The sequence below is a fragment of the Macrobrachium rosenbergii genome, chromosome 13 (genome assembly GCF_040412425.1).
Source record: "Macrobrachium rosenbergii isolate ZJJX-2024 chromosome 13, ASM4041242v1, whole genome shotgun sequence".
NCBI lineage: Eukaryota > Metazoa > Arthropoda > Malacostraca > Decapoda > Palaemonidae > Macrobrachium > Macrobrachium rosenbergii.
This window is the reverse complement of record NC_089753.1, coordinates 23,839,159-23,856,767: the sequence shown is the minus strand read 5'-3', so window position 1 is coordinate 23,856,767 and position 17,609 is coordinate 23,839,159. Positions and strand designations below refer to the sequence as shown.

The 17,609-nt window shown below is 44.3% G+C and overlaps 1 protein-coding gene across 1 annotated transcript in view; it reads right to left on the bottom strand.

Annotated features, from left to right (window-relative positions):
- LOC136845034 (tigger transposable element-derived protein 1-like) overlaps positions 1 to 16,018 on the bottom strand; it is a 42,588-nt gene extending 26,570 nt beyond the window's left edge. Inside the window, exons 1-3 of the mRNA XM_067114739.1 lie at positions 15,774 to 16,018; positions 7,068 to 7,316; positions 5,767 to 5,961 (exon numbers count right to left, since the gene is read on the bottom strand). Of these exons, the coding sequence (XP_066970840.1) occupies positions 5,767 to 5,961; positions 7,068 to 7,316; positions 15,774 to 15,924 (595 nt within the window). The 5' untranslated portion in view covers positions 15,925 to 16,018. The remainder of the gene's footprint in view (positions 1 to 5,766; positions 5,962 to 7,067; positions 7,317 to 15,773) is intronic.
- Between the last annotated feature and the right edge of the window lie 1,591 nt (positions 16,019 to 17,609).

Below are 17,609 nucleotides of genomic sequence, written 5' to 3'. Positions count from 1 at the left end.
TCCAAGACTCCCACCTGAAGCTATGAATCACGCTAAAGCCCGACCCACTTTCAAACTGTTATCGCAACCGCGTGATTAAACAAGTTGTATCATGCAAAGGGTTAATCACACCATTAAACAAGATGTATCATTTTCCCCACATGTTAATAAGGTACCCACGCACCCACTATTTTCTTCCACACACCCGCCATTTGCTTTTTCGCATGTCCCACCATCTTCCCACCACTACCACTACCTCCTCTTTTCACTGCATTATGCCATGCTTCCATGTGTTTTTTTTATAGCTGCAATTCTTAACATCCAATCTTTAACCCCTGCCATCTCAATCAAGTAGTGATAAATGGAAATATTATCAATGTTGGTCTTTTTACTCCCTTGAAATTCTCGAGAGATATCTAAAATATTATAACCTGCGAGTGGATGAGCTAAATACCCTTCTTCATTCCATTCCATCGAGCTAGAATTTTGTAAGTGTTTAACAAAAGCTGTAACGTACGATTTTGGGGTTCTTTAAAAAATATTGGAATAATACCTGTTAAATCGGGACTGCTTCTTTTGCGACTAATGTCCCCTTTAACTGTTTTCAACGTAATCGGAACATTTACCCCCCTCCTCCCCAGCTACTTCAGCCACCTTGCCCATACCCTTTATAGGAGAATGAGGTGGTCCCATGAGTGATTTAGCTGCCATGGGAAATTTTGCATTCATTTTAAAATTAAGAGGTATGTGCATGTCACTAACGGTTGTATCCAACTTACCATTACCCTCAAGGTTAGTATAATTATTATCAATATTATCACAAACCTCCATTCTATTCATTACCCTCTCATATGTAACGGTGGGGATAACGTAAAACTTCATTTTTCGTCAATTAAAAAGACTCCCTATCAAACTCGCAGCTATATATACTGTATATATAGTTATTTTGCACTTGGACAAAGTGGATGAGTTAACATGACATAGTTGAATCAATATTTACCTGTGTTATCTACATTCAGTGATGAAATGATAAAAAATATTAAAAGATTCAGTGTATTAGAAGAATTGTCTTTCACACATATTTCCTGGGAATGCAACGATGAAGTAGATCTCCCCACTGTAGCTACTTTATTAACCCAATATGGCATCGGTGTCCCAGTTGAAGAAAATGAATATGCTAAAAAGTGAAGCATATTCCAAAGATGAGGACAATGCTGACCGTTTGGGCAGGGATACCAAGCAGATGAGGTTCAACCACTTTTTTCTTCGGTGAAGAAATTGAAGGAAGAATTATTTAAACCATCGTATGACTATGCCAGAAAGTTAAGTATACCTTAGTTTTACCAGACCACTGAGCTGATTAACAGCTCTCCTAGGACTGGCCCAAAGGATTAGACTTATTTTACGTGGCTAAGAACCAATTGGTTACTTAGCAACAGGACCTACAGTTTATTGTGGAATCCGATCCACATTATAACGAGAAATGAATTTCTATCACCAGAAATAAATTCCTCTAACTCTTCATCAGCCGGCCGGGGAATTGAACTTCGGCCCAGCGAGTTCCAGTCCGCAGCTCTACCGACTCACCCAACAAAGAGTTTATGACTATGTCAAATATGTTATCTTCCCCGCTGGTATCGGAAAAAGTGGATGAATTAACATGACATGGTTGAATCAATATTTACCTGTGTTATCTACAATCAGTTATGAAAATTAAAAAATTGGTAAAATCACTTGTGTGGTCATCATGAAAAAGAATATATCTCTGCTAGAGGAAAGATGTGTGGAAGATTTATATATAAAGAACTTGTTATCAAGATTTAAAACCTTCGATGTATTAGAGGAATTGTCTTTCACACACAATCGGGAAACTGGGGAGGATGTGTGTGGTATATACTAGCAATGTGTCTCGATGATATATTATTTTTGCAAAACAAATGTATATCATGTCCGTGTATTCTTTTGTACAACTTTTCCAGTGTATTCTTGTATGACTTTTGTTACAAAAATAATAACAATTCCGTATGTAATTTGATTTTCCATTTAACCTCTTTATGTATGGAATATTATGTATCTATATACACATATCATATATGATTAAGACTGAAATGGGTTTTGTTAATTTTCAGTGTACCCTTTTGACTTAAAAAATTGCATTTGGGAGTGAATGAGGAACTTTGGGGTCAGGGTTTAAATCCGGGTTTTTACCTACGTAGAGTATGAGGAACTTTGGGATCTGGGTTGAAATACGGGGTTTTTAAGTCCTTAGAGTATGAGGAACTTTGGGGTCTATTGAAATCCGTGTTTTTACCTCCGTAGAGTATGAGGAACTTTGGGGTCAGGGTTGAAATCCGGGTTTTTAAGTCCTTAGAGAATGAGGAACTTTGGGGTCAGGGTTGAAATCAGGGTTTTTACCTCCATAGAGATTGAGGAACTTTGGGGTCAGGGTTGAAATCAGGGTTTTTACCTCCATAGAGATTGAGGAACTTTGGGGTCAGGGTTGAAATCCAGGTTTTTAAATCCTTAGAGTATGATGAACTTTGGGGGGTCAGGGTTGAAATCTGGGTTTTTACCTATGTAGAGTATGAGGAATTTGGGGTCAGGGTTGAAATCCAGGTTTTTAAGTCCTTAGAGTATGAGGAACTTTGGGGTCAGGGTTGAAATCCAGGTTTTTAAGTCCTTAGAGTATGAGGAACTTTGGGGTCAGGGTTGAAATCCAGGTTTTAAGTCCTTAGAGTATGAGGAACTTTGGGGTCAGGGTTGAAATCCGGGTTTTAAGTTCTTAGAGTATGAGGAACTTTGGGGTCAGGCTGAAATCAGGGTTTTACCTCACGTAGAGTATGAGGAACTTTGGGGTCAGGGGTTGAAATCAGGTTTTACCTCAGAGAGTATGAGGAACTTTTCAGGGTTGAAATCCAGGTTTTTAAGTCCTTAGAGTATAAGGAACTTTGGGTGTCAGGGTTGAAATCCAGATTTTTACCTCCGTAGAGTATGAGGAACTTTGGGGTCAGGGTTGAAATCCAGGTTTTTAAGTCCTTAGAGTAAGAGGAACTTCGGGGTCAGGGTTGAAATCTGGGTTTTTACCTCCATAGAGTATGAGGAACTGGGGGTTGTCAGGGTTGAAATCTGAGTTTTTAAGTTCTTAGAGTATGAGGAACTTTGGGGTCAGGGATGAAATCCGGGTTTTTAAGTCTTTAGAGTATGAGGAACTTATGGGGGGGATTTCAGGGTTGAAATCCAGGTTTTTAAGTCCTTAGAGTATGAGGAACTTTGGGGGGTCAGGGTTGAAATCTAGGTTTTTACCTCCGTAGAGTAATGAGGAACTTGGGGGGGGGGTTTCAGGGTTGAAATGTTCTTAGAGTATGAGGAACTTTGGGGTCAGGGTTGAAATCCAGGTTTTTACCTCCGGAGAGTATGAGGAACTTTGAGGTCAGTTGAAATCCGGGTTTTTAAGTCCTTAGAGTATGAGGAACTTTGGGGTCAGGGTTGAAATCTGGATTTTTACCTCCGTAGAGTATGAGGAACTTTGGGGTCAGGGTTGAAATCTGGATTTTTACCTCCGTAGAGTATGAAGAACTTTGGGGGGGGTGGACAGGGCTGAAATCCGGGTTTTTAAGTCCTTAGAGTATGAGGAACTTTGGGGTCAGGGTCGAAATCTGGGTTTTTACCTCTGTGGGTTTCTGTGAAATTTCACTGCTACTTGTTATATTCACACCTTTATGGTCAATTTTCACAACTAAAGGTGTGAAAAGTAATTAACACCTCAAAGGGTTTTTTCCCCTACTCGGGCGATTCTTTAAGCTCGACCTGTCTGGAGTAACAACACAGATGTGCCTACTAACATGGCTGCATGGATTCGAGATAGGAGAATGTGAGTGAGAACCACGGCAAGATGGACATTGGTGGAGATGTGCGATGACAGGGCTTCTGGAGCTATGACATCTTACTGAACAGATATGTGAACCCTGAACATGAGGAGAACAAGAAGACTAAGGAGGAGACAGGGGCCATTGTTTTGTGCATGTATGCAGATATGTGGAAATCTCCACAAGTAAGAGAGAACTGCGGGACCCACAGCGAAGGGGAAGATCTTTAGAAGGCTTCTCCACATGGGTTTTCTTGATAGGAGCCTTGTCATCTTTCCTACTAACTTGAACAGGATGATCAGGGGAAGGCGAAACCACTTTTGAAGGCTGAGAGACGGACAGACCAGACACATCAACATCAGAAACATGGCTGTGGCTGTGAGCCTGAGCAGGTGAGCCATCTATGTGGCTGGAAGATGACAAAGAAACAGAGATGGTCCTGCGATTTCTCAAGTGGGGAGCAGCGATGAAGCCTCTAATCCTCTAACATCTGACAGGAGACCAGGCTGGCAAAGATGAAGGAGAAGATGAAGATGAAGATGAAGATGAAGAAGAAGAGGAAGACGAAGATGAGGACGGAGAGCTACAATGTTTCCTCTTCAAAACATCTCCTTATCTCTCTCAGAAAACAATGTTGACTCCATCCACTACAGCTTGAACGAGAGAGCCTGAGGGCGGAGCGGGAGCAGTGGAATTTGAACCAAAACACTGAGTGGCATAGCTCGACGACAGGTGAGACGTCACAGGAACCAAGGTCCCAAGCACAGGGGCAGGAAAACCGCTGGGCTGAAAATTGTCATGGCAGACGAGACAGGAACGGGTGGGGAAGCATGGGAAGTAAAAAAGATACAGTAATATCTCCAGATCCCTTTACCAAAACTTCCAAGGATGAGGCCACGGAAGAATGATAGGGGGTAAAATCTTCCATACAGGAAGAAGCAACTGGAGGAAGCTTGGACAAAGAAGAGTTGGAACAAGGAGCCTGGGAAGCATTCATCGATGGATGAGAAAACCCCTTCCAAGATGGCAACCCCGTTCTCCTCCTATGTTGCCTCTTCTTGGCAAAGATCCTCCATTGCTCAGGAGACCAAAAACAATGCTCAGAACAAGGACTGTTTACATTACAAGCATTAGATCTGCATCTGCTGCAAGTAGAATGTGGATCAGTCTCAAACGAAGCAAGAAAATGAGCACAAGGGTAGTTGCCAACCCTAGGGCATTTTCTCTGAGGCTTGAGAATGGAAGGCTTAGATGAATTATGGGTTTGCATTATCAAAAGCAAAAGATACACATACACACAATATAGCACTAGATCACAAAACAGAATTTAAATCAAGATTAAACACAGGCAAGGAGAGGAAAACCCCGGCTTATGGGTGGAGGGGCAGTAGCACACCTAACCAGAAAGCAATATGGGAAGAAACTGGATGCATCACAGCATCCTGGGTGAGAGGGTCAACTGATGCTACCTCTCTCATACCACTGGCTAAACCCCATTGCCACCAATTCCTTGCTCTACAATTTTAGATGTTTTTTACCGGTTTTCCAGCTAGCACTAGAAGATTTATCCTAACATTAAGACCCAGGTTTGTTCTGCATTTGAACAATAGAGAATTCCACAAAATTAAACCAAATGAGTGTAGAAATACATAGGACTCTTGGACTCAAACCCAGGACCAAATTCCTGGGATTCAAGAGCCCCCTGACCAAGCCAAGGTGGTCCCAAGTTCAGGGGGATGGGTAATGGGAAGGATGAAGAACTGTGAGAGAGAGAGAGAGAGAGAGAGAGAGAGAGAGAGAGAGAGAGAGAGAGAGAGAGAGAGAGAGAGAGAGAGAGAGACACTTGTATTGCATCCATTCTCTAACCCAGACAAAAAACTCCAACTAATGTGCATAAATGATCACTACTACGTAAGTTTACCTATAATGTGGCCCTGCTGCAAATCATTTGACTGTGAACCTGGATAATGTGACTGAAAATGGACTATTCTCTTTTCTCCTCCTCTATCTTCTTTATTGGATGGCTCCTCCACTGGTTCTATTAACTCTTCCTTTATATCAATTTCCTCACTTTTCAAGGAACCACCATATCCATTTCCAAGTTCTGCCTTAACCTCTGCAAAAATAGGAAATAAAGGTGAGAAGGAAATAAAACAAGCATGAACACTCTGACACTGATAAAAAGACCTAAATACCAAGATCCATGTTATGGTACAGTTTGAGGATATTTCAAATGAACTTACAGATGAATCTTGAAGATTAATATATATGGATAATGGGAAGGATGAAGAACCGCAAGAGAGAGAGAGAGAGAGAGAGAGAGAGAGAGATTAGGATGTCTCAAAGACTTTTTAGTCCAACCGAGGAGACGTCATGTGCCCACTTATCTTTAGGAGCAGGTTTTACTGTTCATTCACAGTGTTCTAATGATTTTGTCTAGCTCTTTTAAACCCTTCCACACTGTTGGTGTTGACAACTTCTGGTGGCAGTTTATTCCATGTGTCGCATATCTAGTATTTCAAGAAGTTCCCACAATGAGATGTGTTATATCTCTTCAGTTCTAGTTTCCATCCAATATTTCTTGTCTGGTTTTCATTTAATGTGAAGAGGTTACTGTCTACTTTTGTTATGCCTTTCAGTATTTTGAATGTTTCTATGAGTTGTCCTCACAATCGTCGTGTTTCTAATTCATACACGTTCAGACTCTCTAGTCGTCTTTGGTAACCTATTTGCCTGATGGAGAGAGAGAGAGAGAGAGAGAGAGAGAGAGAGAGAGAGAGAGAGAGAGAGAGAGAGAGAGAGAGAGAGAGAGAGAGATTCATTATTTTTTTAAAAGTATTTACTGAATACACTACATTGTGTTACAGTATAGGGGAAAAAGGTAGATACATGCAGTAATAGCCTTTTGAATCACACTTTCAGTTTAAAGTGTGATTTTAGTGTTTACAATTATGCATTACTGACAAGGTAGAGGGAATAAGGGTTTGTAAATGTTTGAATGCCATACCAAGCGATAAACAAAATGAAAAAGTGGCACTAATTCTTCTCAGTCAATAACAGTGTTGTCAATCATCTGATTGCAGTTTTTAAAAATTCTTATGAACTGTGCATATACTGTATATATATTATGGTGCTGGGGCCCTTTGGATAGTATCAAGTTTCAGAAACTGTGAAAAATCATAATCCACATTTTAAAAAGTGTGTAACTACTTTTGCACTCACCAGACGTATCTTCCATAGGCGCATCTTCATAAATGATTTCGTAACGTTCATCTTCAGCTTCTTTGACTGCAGTGTTGTCTCTGGCAAGCTGCCTGTGGCTGAAGTCATGCTCTACCTTGCACTGACACCTATCTTCAGGCTCTAGCTCATGCACTGCTACAGGATCTTCCTCATAAAATTCTAAAGGATCTTTCTGCTCTTCCTCCTCCTCCTCCTCTTCCGCAGACTCCAGCTCATTGTCTCCAATATCTTTTGAAAAACAAAGAGGAAATTGGCAAAAGTTCACGAGCACAAAAATGAAGTTTTCATAATAAAACTAATACTGTATTGTAATTCCTACCTGAATGCCTGAATTCGCCCTTAATCCCACTAGCCTTGACAACTCAATTACCAATCCCACTAGCAGGAAATTTTTACAGCCAGCGTTACCAATGCTGCAGGTAAAATGTCACTTAAGCTACCATAACAAACGGTTGGCAACGCTGACACAGGTGTGTGTCGACACTCCAACCTTCATCAATTGCTTTATTCAAGTTCAAAATTGAAGTGGGGAAGGAGGGTGGGAATCATTCAGATGTTCAGGTAGGTATTACAATATTAGTTTTGTTATGAAAACTTCATATTGCAATATACTCCTTGAACACCTGAATTTGCCCGATTAACAACATTTAGAGGAGGAGGGTTCAATTCTATTTCACGCTACTTTAACAACTGCAGAGATGGTAGCTCACCAATCTACTCTGCAAAGGACATCTGATTAGTCACCTTATCAACATCACAATTTTTGAAAGTAAATTGTATTTTTCCTAACTATACAAACCTGAGGTCCTTTACATTAGAAATTGCTTTCTCAGCATAGGGATGGAAACAGTTTTCATTAAACTCTTGAGCAAGGTGGTTAGCAGTAACTACCGCAGGTAGGGGAATACCCAGCCTGCCCAGATGTAAACATTCCAGGTTGCCTTTAAGTCCAGGTTCAGATTGAGGGGTGGCATGAGGAGAGCATAATATGGCATGTAAAGTGGACCTCAGGTTTGTAGTTAGGAAAATACAATTTACTTTCAAAAATTGTGATTTGTTCCGACCACGATATACAAACCCATCGGTCCTTTACATTAGGGAAGACTCACTGTTTGGAGGGAGGAATCTGAGTGAGTCTCCTCAGCTGACTGGAGTTCTGCACACCAGGGCTACTCCTCCTGGTCGAAAGAGCGAGGAGGAGTACCCGAGTCTCTGACATATTGATCGGAGTGTAGGAACTACAAGATCAAATGTCTGATACTGGACCTTTTCACATGAGTGAGGAAATGTAACTCATATGAAATAGGCTGGAAGAATCTTAGAGTCAGAGGCAGTAAGGAAAATCTGAGACAGGGTTTCCCTTATTGCCAGACTCTCCTTCCTCCCCTTGCTAGAGGAAGGAGTGGAATTGCTTCTATGACTCTATAAGAAAAATAGAATGGGTCCTCGATGTGTAGTCTTACCGCATCAGCATCAGGTCCAGCACGTCTTGGTTCGAGTCCATTCTCACCCCAAAGGAGGAGAAGTAGAAGGACGGGGAAGGAGGAGGAAGAGAGGCCAGTCACTCTCGATATCTTTCTCATTTCCAGAACCAACACCTTAGGTGAGATGCTATTAGTCCTCTTGAAGGAGCCTGGTATGAAAACAAAACTTGTTGAGCAACCACCATAGGGCCAAGGAAAAAAGGTTCCAAGGGCCTGTGGGCAAGACCACAGGAAGACAAGAGTGTGGTTTATGAGACCATGTCTTGCTTCCAGACCGAAAGAAACTTCCGGAATGCAAGGGATGGACCAAGCCATTGACTTCGTGAGCTCTCGGGTGGAAGGTACCGGTATCGTCGTCGTCAGCTGCCGAGCACCTCCTTCGATCACTTCACGAAGCCAGGAGGAAGATGTGTCCTTAGACACTTCTTCCTTGGGAGAGAAAGCACTAGTGAAAGTGTCGACGACATCTATGTTAGGAGTGTCGAGCCTTTTCGGAAAGTACCACAGCTCCCTAAAGGACAAAGTAACAAATGATCTGGATCACTGACACAAAGTCCAAGGAGGAAGGGAACAAGAAGGACTTGAACCTGACAATAGATGACAAAGGATTCGGAGTTCACCTACGACGTCCGCCATCTTCTATGCCAAGGCCAGAGCAAGATGAGAAATGGTCCTAAGAGGGCACATCTCTATCCAACGACCCTCGTAACAGCACGTGCAGCATGGGACAGGAACCCTAAATGAGAGTCACATGCCACCCAGGGAACAGTTCCCTGGGACAGCAAGACCGAAGAAGCTTCTCATCCATAGCTAAATCTCGACTGAGGAGAAGAAGGCTACTTCAGATAGAAGACTAGGTCGCAAGGGCCTATGTTCTTCACAAATGAAAGGGAGAGAAGCAACCCTCGGCAGAGAAGACAAGGAAGTCCAGATTTGAAGAGCAACTCTAACCCGATAAGAAGTACCGTCAATGACACCCACCAGCGTAGACGGCTCCATTCCCTGGGAGTGCTGCAGAGGACTTCAAGAGATATCCAGCTATATCCGCTGCCACTCGGCGAGAAAGCCTATGCTTGCAAGGGAAGCTGGAAGGTCTCCCAGTCCCAAACACACTGGGATGTACTGCCCGAAGAACCGCTTCTTGTGTAGCTGCTACAGGAGGTTGGGTCAAGCAGAACTCTTCTCAATGCCTCGGCTACAAGGAAGGCGAGAGGCAAAGTCTTCCGGCATTTGTTTGTAACTCAGGGTGAGCAATGCTTGAGAATCCCTAGCAAAACAGACAAATACAGAGGGAAAACACAGGTATCAAGGAGAAAGAAAAACTACCGACTTGTTATGCAGAGAGGCAACAGAAAGACGGTAGGGATTTCTCAGTCGAGCAGTCTCTTCGTGAATCTTCGAGTGAGCAGCACGTTCCATCCCAATCACTCAAACCCCGAGGCCAAGCTCACCTACCAATACATCCCCACTGGGGATGCACCTGGCTAATTGAGACGTCAAGTACGCTATAGAACACTTGAGTACCTGCAAATGTCGACAGATGAAACAGGAGGAAAAAATGATTCCCTCTTGTTTGTCGACAAATGCCACTACTGTGGTTTTGTTGTTCAAAAAACCACTGAGTGTTGCAAAACCCATCCTGAATTCTCAGAAGGCCAAAAGGCTGCCTTGAGCTCAGGATGGTGATGAGAAGGTACTAATTGTCTCGGTCACACACATTCAAGACAAAGTCTTATAGGCGTGTGCCTATTCCTCGATCGGTGAATCCGTAAGTAGACACATGATGTGAGGGTAATATGCAAGCATATTCGAAGGTTCCTTCAATCAAGCATTAGCCTAACTCTTTCCTCATACTTCGAAGACGAAAGAAGGACGGAGGAAAGGAAGCAGACCTCCATTCTCCACCATGGGGAAGCATTTCCCGAATTGGGAGCACGGGAGAGGAAGCGGGATGGAAGTTTGATGAAAAGAATTGCCGAGACCTAAGGGAAATAGATACTTCTCCTGAAGGAATCCATTCCCAGCTCTCAGCAATGTCGCTGCCAGCTCCAGACTCGATAAGTATCATTTCATTCAGGAATCTGCAGTAGAACTTCTTCCCAGTTGATACTTCTTTCTCTCTTCCCTTCTTCCCTCCTCCCTTTTGGGAAAGAGGGTGGAAAGAGAGACAGTTATGCGCACTTTCCTAGAAGGGAAGAAGAGGGCTATGTGTTCCGCAATCTTCTATCGGAGCCTGGGACTTCTTAGGAGTTGAGGAGGGCTGGCTTAAACTCAAGGTCGAGTCGAGATGACTAAGACCCCAAGGTCTTGGCCATTGTCCAAAGGACAAGACAGTGCCCTGGTACGAACCTTGATTACCGAGGTATCTGGCAAATCTCTGGAAAAGAAAGGAAGAACCAAGTAAAGGTTCGTTCCTAAGGGTCACGCCAACTCGGGACTTACGAAACCAGAGATCCGAATTGAGACACAGTTCTTCTTCTTAGCACCAGAATTGCCCACTGAACTGCAGTCAGCCAGACCCTCCCAGGCAAGAAGAATTCATATTCTGTCATGGCAGGGGACAAGCTTGGTGTCTCAACCTGAATGAACTCTTTCTCCGAAGAAAAGAATTCATCTGGTCGAGAACGCTCTGGGAAGCAAGGACAGCGGCGGCCCCCGACAATCTCGGTCCTTCGGGAACTGCAAGGGTTGCGAGTGATGAAGATTATTCATTGGGGGAGTTGTGGTCCTGTCCCGGGGATCCTCGTGCTGATGAATTGGCGCGAAGTTCTCTGAAAAACGAGGGCGATCGCACTTGAAGAGGAAGACTCTCGCTGCTTCCAAAGCGTGAAATTCCTGTGCCTCTCCCCTTGGAGGGAGACCTTCACAGATCCCATGAAACCCTCCTCGGCTACCTGGTTGTACTACGAGACAATCGGGGGACCGACACCCAAAGCATGCCAGGAAGCCAAACTCCAAAGAGCTCTCTCTGTCCATCTCGTGCCTCTCAGAACAACCAAGAGGAGAAGAGAACAGGTGAGGAGAAAGAGTACCCCTACCTGTCCTGCCAGTAAAACCAGCAGGAGAGGCAGACTGTGAGCGATAATCAACCGAAGGAGATTACTGCCACACAGGTGAAGAAGGGCGCTTGTGCTGTGGCAAAGTGCTTTCCTGGGAAGAGCAGAAAGTTCACTCGAACAGAGCTGAGAACCCAATTCAGAAAAACAGAGTGGGGCCGAGCCGAGCCGAGCCGATCACGCGAATGGGATCCAGACTGGGAGGTATGAGGTGAACTAGGAGGCAGGCAGGGCGGGGCAGGGCGAGCCAGTCTCACAAGTGCGACCAGGGGCTGGGTAGGGCAAGCAAGCCGAGCAAGCTGAGCTAGTCTCGCAAGCGCAACCAAGGGCCAAGCCGAGCCGAGGTGATCGCGCGAACAGAATCGGAACTGGACAATACAGAACTCGTCTGCTGTGAACTATTGCTAGTTTCCCGAACTCTAAACTCCTTCGAGGCCGAGGCCCCCTCGAGAAGAAGGTTCAAAGGGGAATTCTGTGTCTGCTATCCTGCATGCTTAAACCCTAAGTTTCAAGACACAAGGATGAAAACCAGCCAAGCAACCGAAGCAGCTGGTGGGCAGTATCGAGACACCTGGCGTCTCGGCACCCAGACACCTGGGTGTCTCGGCACTTTCTCTCGTCCTGTGCCTCTCGTCAGGAGAGTGCTCGTGATTCATAGAATTCAAGCTACCCAAGAGACTCCCAAAAATCAGGAGCAGCTGCTTTCAGTTTCCTAAGAGATCGAAAGAGCCAGTCTTAGATGCAGATTTCCAAGACTGGCAACAAGGGCGTGGCCTCGAGAAGCTGTGCTCTCGCGACCCCCGAAACGCCAGACCCCACAGGAGAATGCGAATCGGAGGGAAACTTGTCTCCCGGAAGAGAGTCAGTCCCTTAGAAGTCCCGCAGGACTCCCGAAGGGAATCTCTTCCTTGCTTCTTCTGGTGTTCGAACCGACAGGATCGAGACACCAGGCTCAGAACCTGACCAAGCAATGGCAAGCACTCGGGGAGTACTTGTGGCGCTGGCAGGAAGAGCTGAGACACCTGGGTGCCTTGGCCCTTTCTCTCGCACTGCTCCCGAACTGGGCCGAGGAAAATCTCTCCAGACCAGATCGGGATACTCGATATTCCATTGAATCTCGAACACTCGGAGTGGCTCGTGAATGAGCGCCCGAAGCAGCCCCAGTCTTAGAGGCAGAACCTCTAGGACTGGGAACAGGATCACAAACCGAGGTCTGCGCGCCCGCGGCTTCCGAAACACAAAACCCAGGGCTATGCAAATCGGTTTCCTAACCCAAAGGTCGGGAAGAGCCAATGAGAGACCCACTCCCTCCTTGAAAGGAGGCAGTATCTAGACGTCCAAGGTCATCAAGGGGAAGAAGCAGCCTTCCTCTCCTTCAGCTGACAGAGGTCTGTCTGATTCCCGGGACCCCCTTGGACCTTGGGAGAGGAAGAGAAAACACAGCAGAAGACCAAAATCAAAGATAAGATGAAGAAGACAGCAGCTACTTCCACAGGGCGACTTCCTTCATCTCCACTCCAACATCTTCTACAGGATGGTGGACATGAAATATCATAACCTCCAGGGCAGTCAGGCAGGAACACAACGGAAGTGGCACAGGACACCACCACCAGGAGAAGTAGCAGGCATAATCAGGACAGCTGATGCAGGAGCTACAGCAGCAGTTCAGAAGGCAGGAGTTATTACAACGGCCAGGAACATCTCTTCCACAGGGCGACTTCCTTCATCTTCACGCCGACATCTGCAGGATGGCGGACATCGTAACCTCTGGGGCAGCTGGCAGGAACACAACGGAAGCGGCCCCGGGCACGACCGCCAGGAGAAGCGGTAGACACGATCAGGACAGCCAATGCAGGAGCTATGAAGCAGTTCAGAAGGCAGGAGTTACTGCAATGGACAGAAATGTTACAAGAAAGTCACCAGCAGCGACAGGAACAATCAGGGTGGCTGTGGCAGGAGACCAGAAAGAGCAGCCCAGAGACTGTTGTCGAGTTAACAAGAGCATAACACAGGGAACAGCAGGAGCAGATGGACCACAGATACGCCAGAGGCAGTGCAACAGCATGCATGAAGACCAGCAATGACAGCGATCAATCCACATCGGCGGGAACAGAGTCAGAATGATCCTGACGTGGAAATATCTCATCTAACCAGGTACTATGGTCGATCCTGAAGCAAAACTAAATGAACGTTGGGACTGCTTCATGCGATATCCCCTGAGATATCCAGCCAACTACTGCTGTGTCTGCAATGCTCATTGTCAACCTGAAAGAAAATCTAAGATGATTAGTAGCGAGAGACTCCTCTCGCCACAAGGGGAACTGCCCTACGTAGCAAGAGGAGGTACTCTAGAAGAGGTTGCCCAACCGCCGCCCCTCCTTGAGGTCTTCGCCCGACAAAGAGGGCGAAGGAGAGAGATCTCACTGAAGGAGGAAGAACCTACAGGAAGAGAAAAAAAAGGAGGGGAGGCCACCAAGGTCGCCCGTGGAAGCCAAACTTACAGACAACGCCCGCAACCTCCCACCTGCCCCGTAGTTCTCCAAGCGCAGGCAGCGAAGCAACACTCAGCATAAGTAGGAAGGAAGTAGTCATGCCCCTTATACACGGAGGGCGGAAGCCCAAGAAGGGCAGCGAACTCCTACATTCCGATCAATTTAGGGGAGCGAAGATGTTACGTCCCAAGCTAATATCTCTGAATGTACAGGGGAACGCCTTCAGTATCTACATAAAGGGCTACTGGAAGAGAAGCATTACCACTTGGTTACGTTTGTAAATTTTGGCCGCCAACGACGGCTAAAGGTTATCATAAATCGTAGGTTTGTATTAAAAATATCACACGTATATACACAAAATACAGAAAGATCCCACCAGGATAATAAGAGCTTAACAACAGTCAGGCAGAGAGAACTGAAAACACATCTGCAACGCATGACGGCTGAAAGCAAACTGGAATGTTTACATCCGGGCAGGCGGGTATTCCCGCGTACCTGGCGATAGTTACTGCCTAACCACCTTGCTCAAGAGTTTAACGGCCGCTTCCAGCCTACGCTGAAAGTAATTACTAATGTACAGGACCGACAGTTTGTATATCGTATCAGAACAAACATGTCTTAGGGGATACTGACCCATAGAATTTTGAGAGAATCATAAATCTCTGCTTCTGTAAGCAGATAAACTGCTCATTTTATCAGATTTATCAAAAAGTGGCTGCTGAAGAGCAAGAGCCCGTGCCAGGTTCCTATCCGGTTCCTAAGTACTCACTACCAACGCAGTTGCAGGCACACTACACTATCCACATGAGGGTTCTCTGCAAGCAGATAGGCTATTCACTTTTTTGCAAATATATTTCTATTTGTAAATCTGTCAAAAGAAGAAACTGAAAATAGGTAGGAAAGAAAACTTCTCATCACATTTCACATTATAATTGAGGCACGATTATTAAACTGGGTCATCGCGAAAATTAGGTAAATAGCAAGGATTTTGTTCCCGCTTTAAAAGAAAAATATATAGGTTTCCTTCGATTTTTTTCCATTTACTTTTTTTTCCCTCCTTTTTGGGGGGTCCAGGGGGGGCAAAGCCCTGTCCCAGCCAGGTCAGGGCACGATGCCCTAAGTTAGGTTAGGTAGGTAAGCTCTGGTTAGGTCAGGACCTGGCATTATAGGAAAGGTTATGGTAATTCTAAGCCGTAGTTCCACGGTGAGCTAGACTATGGCAATTGACGTTTTCCTATGTTACTTTACTTGCTTTACAAGACTTTGAAGTAATATTTTTGTTGGCTGGCTGTAACAATCCTGTAACTGACCTTTGAAGACTTCACTGACGGGGTTTGACCTAATGCCGGCATTCATGCATGAGGCCCCCATTCTCTCCATAGCTACTGCAGCAAAACTGTAACCAGTACATACCCCTAGGGTACTTTAGGTTGGTATTTTTAGGGGTGTTTACTGGTTACAATTTTGCTGTATTAGCTATGGAGGGGGGTGCGGGGGCTCTCAGCGGAATGCCGGCATCGATCTACCCCATCAGTATCGTGTAGTCTTCAAAGGTCAATTACAGTTTACTTACAGCCAGCCGACAAAATATTACTTTTCTTGAGCTGTAGGTACACTAGGTAAGTGAGTAAAGAAAAGGATTTGGCCACAAACCTGTCTCCTCTTCCTCGTTGCGGTGTTCGAGCGCCTCCCTCAAGCGCTCCACCAACACCGGCTTATTTCCCCTGGTATCCAGACCTCTGACTTGCAGTTCAGCCCTCACTTCCTCCAGTTTGAGTCTGGCGAGGTCTAATATGCCAATCATAATGGGAATTATCAATTCCTATCAAGATTTCCTACGTTACTGATTAGTGAAAAAGAACTAAACTTTCGGCGGTAGCCGCCGCACCAGTAGTAGTAGTATTAGGCGGGATTAGTCTTTGAAACGGCTCATTTGCACGTTTTATTCCTCCTTTGTGGCTGTTTAAGTTTTTTTTTTGTTGTCTCTGTAAAGTCATAATTCTTTTATAAATTCTTTCCTATTTTCAAGTCACCCCTTAAGCAGATCTGTAAGTAAAAGTCTATTAGCTGTCAATTCCTTATTTTCCTGATTTGGCTGCTGTACAAAACTATATCAATTTCTAAGAAATGTTCTAAGTTTTCATTTTTTCCTCACAGCAGAAACATTTTGTATCTTCCCCTTTTAGCCTTTTCCTATCATTTAATTCTAGAGTGCCTAGTCTAGCCCTACTGGTTAGTATTGTTTTTCAGTGTTATCATACTAGATTTCTTCTCTTATGTCTTTATATTTTCAGTAGATTCTTAACGTTGTCTTGTCATTCACTTCCCTTTGCCATGTTTTTTTGGCCCGCTTGTTTATCATCTCTTTTAACTGCTTACCTTTAAATGATTCAGTTTTACTAATGTTTATGCTTAATTCTTTCATATACTCTTTCACTTATGGAATCTAAAGGGTTTTCTTGTTTTCGTATTGATCCATGGTTATCTCGTATAGGAGCCTGTTTCCGCCACTCTAAAGTGTATGTTTCAGATAGAATATAGTCTATTCGCCATATCTCTTTGAGTGGCAGGAAGAGGCCCCTATTTCAGATCTTAAAGCAATATTTGCTGTGTACCTTAGTGCTTTCAGAATTGTTTTATATACTTGACTGCCTACTTTGTGTACTTCATTTACGGTTTTCTTGTCGAGTTTCATGACTTCCATGGCATACGTGAAGGATAGCCTCGCTAATGCTTTCCAATACAGTTTTCCTATTTTCACCCTGCTACAGCTTTTACAAATGACTGTATTAGCCATATGTGCCTTTTTCTGCTTTGCTTTAATTTGGTCCATTATTATCTGTTCTCTGAAGCAGTCTTCCATGTTGCTGATCGTTACTTCTAGGTATCTTATCTGCTTAAGTTGTTTTTAACTTGAATCAGCTGTTCTGTGTTTTCCCACTTTTCAGTACTGTGTGTTGTTTAAACAGTCTGCCAATTCTCTTTTACGGTTGGTGCTTTGTAAGAACAGTTTGAACAGAACTGGTTTCATCCCGTCTGGCCCTGGTGCTTTTCTTTGATTTAATTTTGTCAAGTTGATTTTTTTGCTCTCATTCCATATCGCTTTTATTTTGTTTTCCTCTTTTTGGTATATTGTCTTCCAGAATTTTACAAGCTCGTTAGTTAGGGTTTCTTCTCCCGCTCATTTTCGTCATATAACCTGATCCATTCTTTTTCTCAGGTGGTCTTACCTCTCAGCATGTCGACAGTATGTATTCCCAGGTTTTCCTGTTTGTTTTTGTCATTCATTCTCACTGTTCACGTGAGTAGTAGTAGTAGTAGCTAGATTAAGCTATCGTTGTGCTGGCATGGGCTCTTGCTCTTCAGCAGCCCGTAACTTCGCATGAGGTACAAAGCTTTTATAACTCGATGCAATAATTTTACTTTATACCCTTTCTCTTTTATAGTTTATTACCTTTTTTAAACGAAATTCCGGTGTTTTTTTACCAT